The sequence below is a fragment of the Phoenix dactylifera genome, chromosome 1 (assembly GCF_051530095.1).
Source record: "Phoenix dactylifera cultivar Ajwa chromosome 1, Ajwa_hap1_PhDact_Kaust_v1.1, whole genome shotgun sequence".
NCBI lineage: Eukaryota > Viridiplantae > Streptophyta > Magnoliopsida > Arecales > Arecaceae > Phoenix > Phoenix dactylifera.
Window position 1 is genome coordinate 56,582,701 of NC_143190.1, and position 18,025 is coordinate 56,600,725.

General features: G+C 39.0%; 1 protein-coding gene across 1 annotated transcript; it reads left to right on the forward strand.

Annotated features, from left to right (window-relative positions):
* Window positions 1-11,167: 11,167 nt before the first annotated feature.
* Window positions 11,168-17,537, forward strand: LOC103711305 (protein KINESIN LIGHT CHAIN-RELATED 1-like). The gene is made up of 3 exons (XM_008797398.5): window positions 11,168-12,109; window positions 12,655-13,563; window positions 17,056-17,537. Exons 1-3 carry the CDS (start codon window positions 11,448-11,450, stop codon window positions 17,288-17,290), a joined length of 1,806 nt encoding a protein of 601 aa, XP_008795620.3. The 5' UTR covers window positions 11,168-11,447; the 3' UTR covers window positions 17,291-17,537.
* Window positions 17,538-18,025: the final 488 nt, after the last annotated feature.

Genomic DNA, 18,025 nt, shown 5'->3' on the forward strand with positions numbered 1-18,025 from the left:
AGAGGTACAACAAGCAGGCAGTTGGGTAGTGATGTTGGAACGACTAGTTGATCCTTCAGTTTGGAGAGCAGAATATCTAGCCTGTAGGGAAATAGCCTTCTATAGTTGCAGAGCTTGATGGAGGGCCTCATTAAGGGTCTCTAGTCGATACAATCCTAGTTAGGCTTTTATGTCGATCTGTAGGCCATGCTAGAAGCTTGCCATATGGTGTTCATCATAATCAACAATTCCACACCTTGCATTCAATTCATTGAATTGCTCGATGTATTCACTGATAACAGAACACCCTGCTTAAGTTATAGAAGCTTTTCATAAATTTGATTGTGATAATTGTGAGCATGTATTTCTCTTTCAGCTTCTTGTGCATCACTTTCTAAGTGTTAACAGGTTCATCATAGGCATGAGCATGATCTTCGACTATCTTCCACCAACTTTTGGCTTGACCTCTGAGCTTGACTAACTCAATACTTCTTAGCCCATTCAGCTTGTACGAATTGATATAGTCTTCAATGGATGTAAGTCAATAAAAGAAAGCATCCAAGTCAACTTTGCCTTGAAAGTCTTCTCCCTCTAGTTGAACCCTTTTGTAGATGTCTTCATCAGGGTCATGAACTCTTGGTTGGGCAGCTAGAGGTGGGTGGTCCTCTTCAATTTCATTGAGTTGCTGTGGTGGGGCTGGAATTGCATGCCTAATATCATCTACATGGGCCGCTAGATCATGCAAGATGTCTATTACATCATCAAATCAATGCTCTAGCTAGGCAATACGAGCTTCGAGAATTATTAGAGGATTAGTATTGCCATTACTAGGGTTCTGAGTTGTCATGATTGGTAGAGCATGACCACTGCACAGTTGCATACAAGAATTGGATGCAGGGGTATTAGGTGGCTGCAGATGTGCTGTCAGGTCAGGATTGGATGGTGGAGTGAATGCTATTGGATAAGCTTGGTCTGACATAGTCAACTTGGAATGAGAGCAGAGCCGCAAAGGCACTAGAAGTCAGCTTCGGCTTAACCTAGGAATCCCATGTCAAACCTAATTGGAAAACCAAATCCAACTTGGATCTTGTGGCCCTAAATCTTAAGTAGCTCAAAATCAGGATCGAATTGTAATGGATATGTAGTCTGAACCCATTCTAACTAACTTGGATTAGGCCTCGTATTGGATAGTACAGGGATGTTGTCCAAAGGAGATATTGGGGGATTAGGATTGGGATTGGGATTGGAAACCTTTGGAGCGATAATTATTCTTCTTTTCTGGGATGAAGTGGAAGAGGACCGTTGATCATACAGATAGGGTGGTGAAGGAAAGCTAAGGGGTATGCTAGAGCAATGAAACAATGAGGCTCTTATTTTTGGCTTTGATGCCAAAACTGATGCAAGCAAGCTTGCATGAGAATATGGAATCTGTGGAAGCAAGGTATAACTATTGACCTCACACCAGCCTCCTTGAGAGTCTTCAGCCCTTCGCCTCAAGAAGGGAATCACTCCAAGCAAGGAATTGAGGAAGAACTTTAAAAACTTTATTGATGATTACTTCATGGCAAAAGAGAATACAACTAGGGCCTTTTTGTAGGAGAGCTCATAGAGCCAATGGGATTTTCTGAGTTCTCATGATACAACTTTTCTACAATCAGAAGGTAATGAATTCCTAGGCCTAGTATGAGTACTTGAGATCTCCAAATGTTGGACTAGACATAGTCCCACATGGATCCTCACATGTAGTGATTGAGGAGGTGGTGGTGATGAGATTCATTGAGGAGCAGAAGTGAAAGGCCTTGATTAAGACCTTGGAGAAGGAGCTCCAGCAAGGTTTTTTTATCCATCCAAATTCTCCCCTTTTTCCTCTTGAATTCATAAGACTGATAAATTTGGAAACATTTGTTAATCAAGATTATTCTAGCCATATCAGTGGTAAGAAAACAGGTAATCCTAAGCTTAATGATATAATTTAATGTTACCTAACATCATATGTTAGAATCCTTCTGTGCTCTGTTTTTCTACTTGTAGGTTCCTGTGTATATGATACATAGCAGTCATTGACCTGGGGAAAACTAGACAGTAGATGAGTATTAAATACTCTTTTTCCTTTTGGGAGTAATCTGATAGATTGATTACTCCTGCAAATGGATCTTCTATAATTGGAGCCACATCACCTAAAGTGTTTTATCCAGTTACAGGCTCAAACACAACCCTGTATTTCAATTAGTTTTGCCAGGCTCACTTCTTGGTCTAGATTAGAATTGTCAGCGAAACTGTAGCTCTAGCTCTGCTTGATTGCAGAAACTGTAACTTCTTCAGCAAGAAATGGCCCTCCTGTCAGCGAAAATAAAAGAAAAGAGGTATGCATTAATGAGAGTTCTATTACATATTCTGCATATAGGTTAGTGAATTGTGTACTTTGTTTTTGATAGTTCATATAACTCCCAAGATCAAAGAGGAGCTGAGTTTTAAACTAAAGAAACAACAGATTAGGCTCTAGTGAAGTCTTTCAAATTTCTTTTAACCTGTTGTGTCTTTTCTTTTGCATGCTCTGTGATTTTAGTAAGAATTTTTTTTGATGTTTATGTTTTCTGCTTTTTGTCCTTCTATGTGTAGGTTTGTTTTAACTCACGCAGGCAGAAAATGATCAACCAGTATGCTTTAGAAATATTTTTGTGCGCACTACGATAACAATAATGAGTTAGGAGCTATCCTTGTTTATATGACTCGTTCAGCTGTACAATTTTAACATGATAGTAAGTACCATATCAATTTGCTTTCTATGTTAAGATTTACTTGTTGGAAATATTTTGCCTAAAAACTACTACATCTTTATTTTATAAAGGTATTATAGAAGAATAATCTATTAGAAAAAATTAGAAGATTAAAAAGAGATTGCCTGGATTGAGACATGTGATATATACTGTCTTAAGAACGTGATTCGCCCCTACGTGCAAGTTTGCGGTGATCTCATTCCCAAGGTAAAACAATCCGGCTCAGTCTGATCCTCCTTTAATGAGCACAATCGTTGGAGAGACTTGACCCGACCGACTTTTTCAGATGCCAAAAAAAAAAAAAAAATAGAAAGCAGAAAGTTGAAGAGTGGAAGAAACTCTCGAAAGACAGAGTACCAGTGAGAGAGAGATTGGATTAGATTATTTTTTGATTAATTTCAAAGAAGTTTATTTATAGACTCTATCCGAAAAACCGAAGAGATGTGATGGTTCTGAAGATACGTTTCAGAAACATTGTATCTTTTCAAAAACCAATGTTTTCTTTCGAAGAGTCACAACTCTATTGAAAGAGGTGTCTCACAAAAAGATATTTTAAAGCATTTAAAACAACTAAAATTTAACGGATCAAAAATGTTAATATTTTTAAATTAAAACTCCAATAATCTTCCCCCAAAAAATTAAAATTTTGAAAATCATAAAGTAGAATATTTGGACAACTTATATTGGGCGAGATGTCCTGTGAACCTAAATCCTACTTAGTGTTGATAATATGTATCTGAAAGAACCATAGTAGATTAAATCTTTTGACTCAGACTTCTACTTATCACACACACAGTATAAATCAATTGGGTCGTTATGCGGTCAGCTCCATTTAAAAGTCTTGCACTTCGTACCTTGATTTTCATGAGAATTTTATTAGGATTAGCCCAAACCCCTGGTCGCAGCCTATACGACACTTCTCATATAGATAAGTCCTCCAAGGATATTTGTAACCTAATACCCTACAGATTTTCTATTTTGAACTCATTAAGAGTACAACTCGACCTTTTCAATATATATTTTTGTTACTAATAAAAGCACTCATTATAGGGATGGAAGGAGATATAGCTGAAAAATGTGCTCTGACACGATCACTCAATCAGTTTTATTTCTACCATATTCAACCTCCTTCATGGAATCTCCAATCACAAAGGTTGGGTATCCACTGTCAGTGACCAAATAGTGGGTTTAAGCCCTATCCCTCTCGATGATTTTAGGACTGCACTTCTAGATAAACTCTTGGTTAATTCATCTGCCAAGTTTTTCTCATACTTGACAAATTTCAAAAAAATAGTATTACTTTTTTTGAATTGTCTTTATAAATTTATGACGAATCTGGATATGCCGGTTCATCTTTTTGTTCGTACTATTTTGATTCGTAAGGTTTTGAGTTAAATTTTAGGTTTTGAGATGAATGTAATAAAAAGCAATAATATCAATAAAATTAAATAGTCACACTAAGAATTATAACATGTAACTGTGTAATTTTTGCACGTTTTTTGAAGCAACAATATGTATTTTGAGAACAGCTAATATGTGCACAGTTTTTAGAGCAATAGTAATTTTTGCATAGCTTTTAAAAGTGCAAAAGTTTTTTGCACAGATTTTAAAAATGCAGAAAATTTTGCACAGAAATTAAAAATTACAGAAATATAGATTGCACATAATTTAATGTTGTAGAAAATTTGCATGGATCTTAAAGCTACAGTAATTTTCTACATGGATTTTTAATTTGCAAAAAATTTCTGCACAGATTTTAAAGTTGCAGAAAAATTCTGCAAATATTTTAAAACTGCAAAAAATTTTTGTATAGTTTTTAAAGTTGCAAAATATCTGTTTGGATAATTTTTCAGACCAATATAACTTTCTAAAAGAACTGATTTTTGTAGAGAGAAAAAAAAACTTTTACAGCTTTCTAATATATAATTAAAACCAAATTTAGCCTTATGCAATTAAACTAAATTTGAGAAATGATCAAATAACAATTTCTGGTGTAATCAACATCACGTTCTTAGACTATTGGAAATATTTGGTCTAAAAATGCTATATCTTTATTTTATAAAGGTATTATAAACGAATAATCAATCAAAAAAAATCAAAAGATTAAAAAGAGCTTGGTTGGATCGAGGCGTGTGATATACACTGCTCTAAGAATATGATTCGCCCCCTATGTGCAAGTTTGTGGCGATCTTCTCACCAAGGTATAACAACCTGGCTCGGCCCAATTCTTCTGTAACAAGCACGATCGCTGGAGAGGCTTGACCCGATCAACTCCTTCAGATGTTCCAAAAAAAAAAAGATAGAAAGCAGAAAATTGAAGAGTTGAAGAACTCTTTGTTTGTGGAAGAAACTCTCGACAAAGTATCGGTGAGAGAGAGATTGGATTGGATTATTTTTTGATTAATTCCAGATGAGTCTATTTATAGACTTTATCCAAAAAACCAAAGAGATGCGATGGTTCTAAAGATACATAATGTTTTGTAAACACTGTATTTTTTTGGAAACCAACATTCTCAAGTCACAACCCGTCTGAAAGAAGTGTGTCACAAAAAGATATTTTAAAGCATTTAAAACAACTAAAGTTTATGGGATAATAAAATTTAATTTTTTTTAATTAAAATTCTAACATTACTTTTAGGAAGTTCATGATAGTTGGGAGTCCTCATTTGCATTTCTTGCTGGACCAAGTTGGACTACCTGCAGCTAGTATCTTCTTAAGTTTATTTTTCTTCTCTACATTAGCATAGATCACTTATATATGTACCAAGAAAGTCAAGCCCTTCTATTGCGGTACAAGCCTATTTATCTTATAAGAATGTAGGCAATTTTGCCGCTAATTTGGTGATGCTGCTAGTAAGCCACTGGGTAACTACATTGATGGTATGATGCTTCTTATACATGTTGTTTTCTTGTCTGTTAACATGTAATTGTTAGTGACAGTAGACTTTGGCATTATGCTATTGGATATGTTTTCTCCTTTTCATGAAGAGTTGAAATCATATTTCATGTAATTGTTATCATATTTTTTCTCTCCTTTTCAATAATATGATCTGAACCTTTGAGATGTTTTTATTGGATTTTCTAAATACTCCAGAGATAGTGCCTCATTTTCTTACAAGTTCCCCTCTAATATAGGAAAATAGATTCTATGTCAGATTACAATGTTTAATACGAAAAATAGATGTGAGATAAATGGTGGATCTCATATTTATTTTTTTGAGAGAGAAGGTAAAATAATTACCATCAAGGGATGATATTTATTTTCTTATGTTGGATTACTGAGTGGATGTAATATAAAAATATCATTTCTTAAAATATTTTGGTATGCTAGTAAGTCCTCATTATTGAAAATATTATGATTGATTTTTTCCTTAAAAAGAATAATTACGGCGGAGGAATCGGCACTACCTTGATCCGTCTCATTACTTTTTTCATTTGCCTTCCTTCACCCAGCATATTTCGATCGATCTGGAAATTATGGTGTAGATATGGGATCAGGTGCAAATATATTTGTGGCAATTTTTTTACTGTAATCTAGTTTATATGTAACCTTGATTAGTCGATTTCTTGTGGCCGATTTATTATAATGAGCTTGATATGGGGTAGGTTGGGTAGTAGGGTTGTCACTGAGACCCGCGCCAAACTGGGACCCTACCCTGATCCAATTCAGACTTCGGACCTTTATAGACCCAAGGGTCATGTACGGTTTTCCAAAGCAACATTATGTATTTTGAGAATAGCTAATATGTGCACAGTTTTTAAAGCAATAGTAATTTTTGCAATCTGCTTATTTTTTATTGGACAAAAAATATACTTACTTTTTATGACTCTTAAGGGTATTTTATGTCTTTTTATAATCCCACATTAACTCATCCTCTTAACCTCCCAATTAATATATCTCTCTCATATATATATATATATATATATATGGGGATTGATAACCTACTCTCTGTTAATCTACCCATTATTTATTGGACAAAAAATATTCTTACTTTTTAAGGGTATTTTATGTCTTTTTACAACCTCATATTAACTCATCCTCTCAACTCCCAATTAATGCTCTCTCCCCCCCCCCCCCTCTCTCTCTCTCACACACACACACACACACACATATATATATATACATACATATATACATACATACATACATACATATAGATGTATATACATATAGATGTATGTATATATATATATATATAGATAGATATATGTATGTATGTATATATATAGATAGATATATGTATGTGTATATATATATATATAGATATACATACATATATACATACATATATATATATATATATATATATATATATATATATATATATATATATATATATATATATATATATATATATATATATATATATATAATGGAGAGAGAAAGAAAGGGAGGGAGAGAGTATTAATTGGGGGGTCGAGAGGGTGAGTATATATATATACAAAGAGTAGGTTATCAATCCCCTATATGGGGATTGATAACCTACTCTCTGTTATGGTAGGTTATCAATCTACCCATTTTTTATTGGACAAAAATACCCTTATTTTTTGTAACTTTTAAGGATGCTTTATGTCTTTTTACAATCTCACATTAACTCACCCTCTCAACCCCCAATTAATGCTCTCTCCCTCTCTCTCTCTCCGGTGTGTGTGTGTGTGTATGCATGTATGTATATGTATGTATGTATGTCTATGTATGTATGTATATGTGTGTATGTATGTATGTATGTGTGTATGTATGTGTATGTATGTATGTGTATGTATGTATGTGTGTGTATGTATGTATGTGTGTATATGTATGTATGTGTGTGTATGTATGTATGTGTATGTATATGTATGAGAGAGAGAGAGAGGGAGAGAGCATTAATTGGAGGGGTTAAGAGAATGAGTAAATGTGAGATTGTAAAAAGACATAAAGTACCCTTAAAAGTTATAAAAAGTAAGGATATTTTTTGTCTCATGAAAAATGGGTAGATTGATAACCTACCATAACAGAGAGTAGGTTATCAATCCCCATATATATATATATATATATATATATATATATATATATATATATATATATATATATATATATATATATATATATATATATATTCTTAGGCAGAGTTGCTATGTAAAAATCTACATTTCCAAATCAGTACTTCCCCAAGTTTACTTGCACCATCAGCACAAAATCAAACGCAGACACTAACATTGAGGAATTTAACAGAACTATAGTGCAAATGGGTCAGGTCGGACCAGTGTGATTCTGACTCAATCTGATTTTTTATTCAGATTCTAATGTTAGATCCGGACCAATCCAATAGAAGATTAGATCGGATTAAATCCATAGCTAAAATATTTGACCAAATAGATCATTCGGGTTGGGTCGGATCTATGTATGATATGAGCCCAACTTGAAAAATTTAGATTTGGGTCAGATTTGGGTCTAAATAACTAATTTTTTTTTATAGTTGATAAAACATGAATTGTAAAATATTTATTTTTACCTGTCTTAAAAAAAAAATTAGGTCATTCTAACTAGCATGGAAAAATGAAGAATCAGTTTTCTTTGTAGCCGCATGTAACATTTCCATGTCCCAGAAGAACATGTCTAAAGATTGTATTACCGGGCAAGTTAATTTACTGGTGTTAAAAAAACAATTTTCCAAATTGCTGCCACTAGATTTTATAGCATCTCTCTCCGCCAATTTTTTAATTCTATATGGTGATTTTCTATTATCAAATATCATTAGTTTCCAAATCCATCTCCATGCTGAAGAAGGTCATCGGTGAACCATAAATTAAAGGGGCCTAGCATCATCACTTTTGCTTGGAAATGAGTAAATAAGCCTGTTACCTCTATGAGATCACGAGAGCAATAAATTAATCTAATGACAAATCCCTTATGATGAAAATAAACTAGTTTATAATAGATTAGTCCCATAGCATCACCTTCTCTTCGACTGTTTGTTAAGATAGTAAACTGACCCATAAAGCTAATTTGTGGTATCATATTTCCTGCAGACTAATGAGTTTTTCCAGGAACACAAACCTAGTGGTTCTAGAAGCTCCTCAAAGTTGTACAGTTACTGCACATAGAGGACCTCAATTTCAAAAATTAGGATTGAGTTGGGTTGAATTCCCCATGCTGGAAATCCACTAGCTCCATAGGCATAGTCTAGGGAGCAATGCAAATAAATTATAACATGTCAGCAAATCTAAATGTAGGGGAAATAAACAGCATGGAAATAATCGGGTCGCGCTAAGTCGGGTAATAGGTCAAAAGATTCAAATTAGATCTATATAATAATTAGATTAAATCGAATCGGGTTTGATCAAAACCCAATAAACCTAGAACCAGTCCAGAATGTGGAACGGGTCTAAATCCGACCTGGCTACATGGATTCTGTTATTGCTGGAAATCGGACCCGGGGGTGATCGCGAACCAGAAGGATGAGCTTCTGCCGCAGGCGATGGCTGTCTCCGATGCTTAAATCAGAGAGAATTTGTAGATATTTTAATGGAGAAATCTTTTGTCAAGGGGGAGAAGTTCCTCTCTCCCCGGAGTTCTTCCCTCTTTATAGGAGGGGGTGTGGCGGTTATTCGCAATCGGATGTGATTGCGCAAATCTGGTGTTAAATAAATTACCTTAGATGGCACGGAATTTCAGGCTAGCTGGTAATCGGTTGAGATTGCAAGGATTCAAATTTGACAGCTGTTGTGGTGGAGACTGCGAGATTTGATCCCGAATATAGAGGATTTGGTGATCCATTCTTTATGCAGATGCTCCGATTTAGAGACCAGCTTAACTTTCGGTGGAGTTGAGGTCGGTCTCAGCTTCTGACTAGGTCTTTTTTGGACTCGAGATCAGTCAAGCTTTGCTTAGCTGAGATCGAGATCATGCTCGCCGAGACCATGCCCGCCGAAACCATGCCTACCGAGATCACGTTCGCCGAGACTAGGTTTACTGTCGGATTTGGGTGTTTTAACCCTATGCGTTGGGCGATCCACTTTTTCCCCCATCAGATTCTTAAATCATGTCTGGATAGGATCTAAGCAGGTTAGTTTCAATCAGATCACGAGCCAATTCGATCTATTTGCAGTCTTACTATATTACATAAATATTATTTAGACGAGTCTAAAATTGGCGGTGCTTTAAAGAAGAATCTCAAAAGAAGCCTCATCCAATATCAACTCCCTTGGGGGGATTATGTTTAGATGCTCATACCTTTCTAAGATTATAAAAAATGATAATATGATGGGATTTCTGTTACTTTACAGCAATGTATGCAAAATTCTTATTATATATGATCCAATATCCTCTCATGGAGCATGAGGTAGTGGATATTCGTGCCAGCTAAGTCCCAACCTTCTGAGTTAGGTCAAGCTCGCACCGTCAATTAACCTCTGGGCAATTGTCACACATTGCTCGCTCAATTTGCTAGCTACTTGTATACCTACTTGAGAGAGACCCCTCCCTAACCCAAACGCATGATCGAGTCACCGGTCCGTCTGCTTCTTAGAATCGCCTTTCCTTTCAAGTCACTCGACTTTATTTATTTATTTTTTTTTAATCCTCCAGTATCATCTACCATCTGATCCCCGGTAAGTGGCTGCGATCAAATTCTAGGCGGTAACCATCGTCGGGTGTGAACAGAAGCTCGCTTGTTGACTTTTTACCTCCCTCCTTTTTCCATCAGTCAAAAAGGACCGCGTGCGACGTCTGGGGCCGCCTTTTCCCATCGCATATCCGACCACATCATCTTCGAATTTTCCAGGATGAAGAGCCTTGGTCACCGTAGGATCCTGATCCGACGGTGGAGAATTTTTGATTTTTTTTGTAACACTGGTTCCTCGAGGTACGGCACTATGTCACGTGCATCTTGCCGTGTCGCACATCGAGTGAGGTTCGGTTTGATAGATAAACCCCGGATTTCTATAAGAACGCTGCCTCGTCTATGTGTTTTTCTCTGCGGTGTTTATAGTTTTATCGAGACAAGTAGTGTACATTTAAAAAAGTAAAGCTCTTGATAAAGCACAATCCTTTTCTAAGGACAAGTATGTCCTCCTCCATTTTAATTATTTTAGAAACAGGCAGAGAAAAAACATAGGATCACTTTGGTCGCTAAAAAGTAAAAATGAAGTGGAAACCGAAAAGCTAAAGAATAATTTTGTCCTGATATCCAGAACCAGTTGTATGACAGCGTGGCAAAGAAATAACACGGATATAATAACACGTCCGGTAGCCTCTTCGATGCGTCCGATTCCCATCAGGCAGCTTCTAAGCCAACAAAAGCTAGTGGCTCCCTAGTAGTTTTAGCAAGGAAGTAGGGGCATCATGGTAAGTAAATAAGCATTGAGGACCATTTTATTATTATTTTTTTATTTATTTAACGGGCAGAAGAGGAAAGCGATGAAAAAGGGTTTAGAACTCAGAATACAATAACCCAGGCTTCACAAATCCACTAATTAATTATTTAAAAATTGAATTTGTTTCTTACTTGGTAGAAGTATCCTGCACGCAAGCTTTAGGAATGGTGGCGAGTGGTAATCTCTTACAAATAATTCCACCCGTTTACTCTCCATCTCGCTTATATCTCTGACGCCATCCCTACTTCGATTTCTCGTCGGAAAGCCCCCGATCTCTCTTCCAATTTTCCTAATTCTTCTAGGAATACACCCTCGATTTCCGCCTCCAACGCCTCCATGCCGGGCCTCGTCGCCCCACCCGACGCTCCGCCTCTCCGGATAGCCGTCCCCGACGACGGCGACACCCAGATCCGGCGCCCCAGCGAGATCAGATCCCCGATCCCGAAGAAGGCTTCCACCCCGTCGCCCTCCTCGTCCTCCCGCGCGAGGCCCTCCCCGGACCGGAAGAAGCGGACCCCGGGATCGTCGTCGGCGGAGAAGCAGCGGCCACCAACGGTGGCGGCGGCGGACGAGGCGGCGCTGGACAACCCGGATCTGGGGCCGTTCCTGCTGAAGCTGGCGCGGGATACGATCGCGTCCGGGGAGGGCCCCGGGAAGGCGCTGGAGTACGCGGTGCGGGCGTCGCGGGCGTTCGAGAGGCTGGGGGAGGGGGCGGCGCTGGAGCTAGCCATGAGCCTGCACGTGACGGCGGCGATCTACTGCAGCCTGGGGCGGTACGAGGAGGCGGTGCCGGTGCTGGAGCAGGCGGTGGCGGCCGTGCCGGAGGCCGGTGCGGGGCCGGAGCACGCGCTGGCGGCGTTCTCCGGGTACATGCAGCTCGGGGACACGCACTCGATGCTTGGAAGGCTAGATCAGTCCATCGAGTGCTACACAAAGGGGCTCCAGATCCAGATGGAAGCGCTTGGGGAGTCGGATCCCAGGGTTGCCGAGACTTGCCGGTAAGATCGCCGCCGTTGTACACCTTTCTTTCCGTGTATTGCGTATCCTTTTTTAATGACAATTTAACTACTGTCCTCCGGTGTGGACGGTCCTGATTGCCGTGATGGCCCTCGAGGCGAGGCGCACGTTAGCAAGACCGCGCAATGGGGGATTAACGCTTGGCGTGCATCAGGGTCTGTTAGGAATAAAACTTTTGTAGCTATCTTAAAGCAACGATGCTTAGGCTTTTTTTGGCTCAAGCACGATGCTTTGGCTTTCACAAGAGCCCCGCTACCACGCCTTTTTCCTTTCGGAGACCCGCACTTTCTCTTGTCCTCTTCTCCTCCCAAGACCTCCGTCCGTCGCCGTCACCTCCGGCGCCCTAGTCCATAGCTCCCCCCCCCCGCCGGCGACCCCAAATCCCCTTTTTTTTTGTGGGGAACGCGAGCAGAAGAAGGTTTATTTTTTAGTATTCTCGGTAGGAGTGGCTCCCAATGCTATCCCAGTTTTTGCCTTACTCCACCCGGCTAATCTAATCGGTAACTGAACTTTAAAAATTTGACAGTTACTTGGCAGAAGCCCATGTTCAGGCAATGCAGTTTGACGAGGCGGAGAAGCTCGGCCGCAAGACCCTCGACATCCACCGCGAGCACAGCCCTCCCGCCTCCCTGGAGGAGGCGGCCGACCGCCGGCTTATGGCCCTCATCTACGAGGCCAAGGGTGACTTTGATGCCGCTCTCGAGCACCTTGTCCTTGCCTCGATGGCCATGATCGCCAATGGTCAGGAGGCCGAGGTCGCCTCCATTGATGTCGGCATCGGCAACACTTACCTCTCCCTTGGCCGCTTCGACGAGGCCGTCTTCTCTTACCAGAAGGCCCTAACAGTGTTCAAGTCCACCAAGGGCGACAACCACACGTCTGTTGCTTCGGTCTTTGTCCGCCTTGCCGACCTCTACTACAAGACGGGCAAGTTTCGGGAGTCGAAGTCCTACTGTGAGAATGCCCTCAGGATCTATGCCAAGCCTGTTCCAGGCACGAGTCCTGAGGATATTGCTGGGGGTCTGATGGAAATTTCAGCTATTTATGAAGCAATGAACGAGCCTGAAGAGGCATTGAAGCTGTTGCAGAAGGCATTGAAGCTGCTGGAGGATTCACCAGGGCAGTGGAGCACGGTTGCAGGTATTGAAGCCCAGATGGGGGTGATGTACTACATGGTTGGGAGGTATGGAGAGTCTAGGAGCTCTTTTGAGAGCGCTGTGGCCAAGCTGAGAGCCACTGGTGAGAAAAAGTCGGCCTTCTTTGGGGTTGTGCTGAATCAGATGGGGCTGGCATGTGTGCAACTTTTTAAGATTGATGAGGCAGCCGAGCTCTTCGTGGAAGCAAGGGCAATTTTGGAGCAGGAATATGGGTCGACCCATCCAGATACTCTTGGGGTATATAGTAATCTTGCTGCAACATATGATGCCATGGGAAGGTAAGCACAACATCTGCACTTACTGAGTTCTTATATTTCTTCGCTCTTCATCTTGAAACTATATTTATACTTTTTAATCAGTACTCAGGCTCCCATTTGTAGCTTGCAAGTTAAAGTGTCTGTTATGCTGCAATTTTCTTGCCTCCTGCACCTCTTTGCTGATGGTACTTCAGATTTACTCATAAGAGGTCATTTAGCTCATTTAACAAATGGTTTTGGCCTATGGGGTTTTCATATATGGAACAAACAATGGCAAATTTTGTTCAGGTATTGACCCTTATTTCCGTTACATGTAAGTTCCCCCAGCAGGGTACTTTGAAAGGGCTATACAATCAAATTTTCGGTCACATTAAATTTCTACTTAGATCAATTCTAACTTGTAAATACTGATATAGTCGTGCCTTCTACCAAGAACCAACTACTTAATCCTTCCTATGTCCTTCTAGAAATTGACGTGCTTTGGACCCATATAATTAACATTATAGAGAACTAGTGAACTGTTCCGTCCTTATCTCGTATCTTAAAGGTGTTTGCTTACAAGTCTACAACCCAAACTAGTCAGCACTAGTTACTAACACCTACTGCTTCCCCTTGTGTTTCAGCATCATATCTCAGATAACCCCATCCACAAACTCTATAAAGTTTTCGCTTTTTCAAAGAGGCTATCATGTATCTTAACTCCTCCCATGCTCATCTTAGATTCTATTGCAACAGTTTTTCTAAAAAAAAAAATTTACTGCTAATAATGAACTTCAAAACAATTTAAATTTTTAATAGAAAAGACTTTGGTTTTATTTTAGTCTACTGCCATTAATAAGTTGGAATCAACATGGAGATCGGCTGACTATAAAGGAACAGGGCTAAGCATTTGTTGGCTCAAAGGGAAGCACTAATAACTTGATTCTTGCATGTTGTTGTGAAGGTTGGTTTTGGCTAGATATATAAGAACCCGATTCTACAAAGTCGATACCAATTTTTTCAATACCGGTGGTATGGCGAGGTGTCCCACTGTCCCAAATGTCAGGATGGGACAAGTGGGGAGAAGACTACAATACGGGACATCGATCACCTAACTGTCGGTACACGGGTCTCCCATTCCATAGAAAAACTGGATGGCCCCATTCCATGGTATTTAAAATCCTAGTTTGTATTTATGATTGCTGTAAATGGTGGTTATATTGCAAGTAAGAGGTTAGGAGGTCAAGGCAAACTGATTTCGTGAAGTAGTCAATGTTCTCTCTAATTGTTTTTTATATGGACAACTTGCATGCCCATTTGGGTTTCTTCTTAGGAGGGGTTCATAGTTTATTTGAGTAGGGTCTCCTAAGGTTCAAAAGTCACTTTGTAATCCTAGAAAAGCAATTTGGGGAGGTCGGAGTTATCTTTTTTCTTCTTTCTTTTTTATGCATCCACGTGTGCATGGAGGGCTTGAAATGGAGTTATTATTTGCATGGCCTGTTATATTTTCATGAGCAAGGAATGGTAGTCATATGTTTAAACAGTTGGCAAGTTTGTGACTTAATTTGACTTGGGGCATAAAAATTTATCCTATGAAAAAATCATTTGTTTGAGAAGTCATCAGAACAAGGTTTTGAACATCTCCTTGAAATGTGATATGCTGATATGCCTGAATGTCCAACATAGATTTTGAACATCTCCTTGAAATATGAGATGTTGATATGCATGAATGTCCAACATTTACAATATTGTGAACCTCTAATACAATCTTCCATGACTGTTTAGCATTTTTATCTTAAAATTCCTTCAAATATTTTAATGCCACAGGCTCCAAAAACTTGTATGATTGCTCGGAGTTCTTTCTTCTCCTAGGTCAGAACTGCCCCCTCTCTAATGCAGCTACCATATTACTAACCAATTCAGGTGGCCCAACATTTTCATCTCCAGCTCAATAGGGGTATGTGATCATCTTGAGGAAACCCAAGCAGCATCTGCTGGCCAACACCCTTATGTTCAATGCGATTCTTTTTGAGTACTCTTTGATGAAATGAAGTCTGACGGATATCTTGCTAGTTAAAAGGAAAAATAGGGACACCAATTCCAATATCGCTCCTGTATGGAAAGAGGAGCTCATTGACTTGCCACAACTTGTCCACCTACGTCAGTCATCAGAAATCTATAGATCTATCATCTAGTTGATGTTGTCTTTTTTGAGGTTTCTCCTCGTAGCAGCTTTCCATGTTATTATTCTACTTAAGACCCTGCGACCATGTTCTTTTTGTGAAGCAGAGGAAAAACATTTGGTCAGCAGAGTATCCAAATACGACAAGTTAGCTCTGGATGCAAATATATTTTTGAAAATAGTATTTGGCTGATTGAACTCAGTTTGTGTGGTAAAGGATTTTCCTGAACTTCAGTCTAATATGTCAGTAATCAAGCTTATGTCTTTTTGGTCAACGGGAAACTGATGTAAAAAAAATTCTAGATTTGAGGAGGCGGTTTTTAAACTTGTATGCTTACTAAAGAAAATGATGGCAGAACTGGAGAGAGGTGATGGCGGCAAGATGATTCTGTTTAAAGTGTCCGCTGCCACAAATAGTTCAGTTTGACTTGGTTCTTTGGTTCCATCAGTTGGAGATAGTGCTATTCTTACTATCTCATATTTGACCATATAATATTGTTCCTATCAGGGCCAGATAAGCGATTTGACCGCTGACGAGATAAACTCCATTTGCCTTGGATGCAGAATTTCATCTATTGTCATCCTTATCTTGACAACATTGGTCTGAGTTCATCTAACAGATTGATCAACACAACCAGGGGGTAAACTAACCAATCTGGCATAAGCCAGTGTAGCTCAGGCTCTGCTTATTTAGTTTTTAACTGAACTACAGATGTCCATGAATTTCTAAGAAATCTCGTGAGAGCCAGAGGTCCCTCGGGGTCCCTCGGGGATTCCATATGCATGTAGTTTCAGCTAATTTTCATGCTCACATCTTGGTCTGATAGTTGAAATATCTTTCTCATATCTAGCTCTAATTCTTTACTAATTGTGCGAGTTAAATTCTAGCAGAATTGGGAGCTGAAAACAAGCTGCTTTAAACAGATTTCTCATTTTAAAGTCGTAACCGTAACTTAGCACATATTCATAGCCTTCTTATATTCATTTGTTGTCATTAGTCTGTTGATCTTATATGTAGTGCATCTTTATGCTTAATAACTACAATTTATTCTTGATTCTGATGCAGAGAACTTTTGATAGGTCTACTTTTTAACCCTTAGCGGCATCTTAATTATGAGAACTTGCATTCCTAGAGTAATGACTAGTGCATCATCCTTATGGTTTATCGTGATACACTTTTTTAGTTCACCAATCACATTTCCATAATGTTGCAAGCTTGGTATTGTCAAGTCTATTTATGATCCAGATGCCACCTCTAACCCTATTGGCTGTTTAGCACAAACTATGGTATGCCAATAACTCGGGATCAAAGATTATATGTCATTTACTCCTTTGCACTTGTTTTACAACAGGGTGGAAAATGCAATTGAAATCCTGGAATATGTACTTAAGGTGAGGGAGGAGAAGCTTGGAACAGCAAACCCTGATGTTGAAGATGAGAGGAAAAGGCTCGCTGAGCTCTTAAAAGAAGCAGGCCGAGTCAGAAACAGGAAGCTGACGTCTCTAGAAAATCTTATGGATACTAATTCGCAGAAGGCTAAGAAGGAGGGCACAAGGAGGTGGTCAGGCTTGGGTTTCAAGACTTAATAGAGAACCCTCACCCTGCTGCCTGTGTAACATAAGAATGCATGTGTAAAGAGATCAGGATATGAATCTGGTGCCTTCTTGCCGTTTGAGCTGCTTCTTTTTTTATTTTCACTTTCTTAAAATGTTTTCATCTTATCTACTGGTGATTTTCTATGTGTATTTGTGGTGCGAGTGAAGCTGTCTCATTGTGGATTCTTCTATTGTGGTGGTGAATAAATATTTACCATTGGCCTTCAAGCAGATCAAATCCCCTCTCATGTTGCTGTATTTTTTTTATTTTCCTCAGTAGACAAAGCTCATCTTTGTTTTGAACAAACGGAAGGATGTGGGCAAACTGATGAAACAAGAAAATGAAGGAAATTAAATGTTTGATTAGTTAATTACGATATGAGCCTGTCTCTTTGTCAAAGGTGATGAGCATTTTTTTCAGGGAATTATCCCTCGATTCAATTGTGGGTATGACTGATCAGTCTTATTGGTTGTCTTCTAAGGGAGTAATCAGGAGAGTATTGCCCCAGGATTGAAAGGCATTAGTCAATCAAAGTGGGGATTGCTCTCTACTTTGTTGCTCTGTTGATTCGAGATGCTGCCAAACATCTGTAAGGATATACAGACAACTACGGCAGCATTTGCTACCACGAACAGGCCATTTATCTCTACCAAAAAGACTGATTGATAGGATGCAAACTCAAATTGATATACGAAAATATGTTCAAGGGTTGGGTTTTCATGAGG

Coding starts and splice junctions, on each gene's coding strand:
- LOC103711305 (XM_008797398.5), top strand. CDS start 11,448: ATGCCGGGCCTCGTCGCCCCACCCGACGCTCCGCCTCTCCGGATAGCC. Junction 12,110..12,654: donor AGGGTTGCCGAGACTTGCCG/GTAAGATCGCCG, acceptor AAAATTTGACAG/TTACTTGGCAGAAGCCCATG. Junction 13,564..17,055: donor ACATATGATGCCATGGGAAG/GTAAGCACAACA, acceptor GTTTTACAACAG/GGTGGAAAATGCAATTGAAA.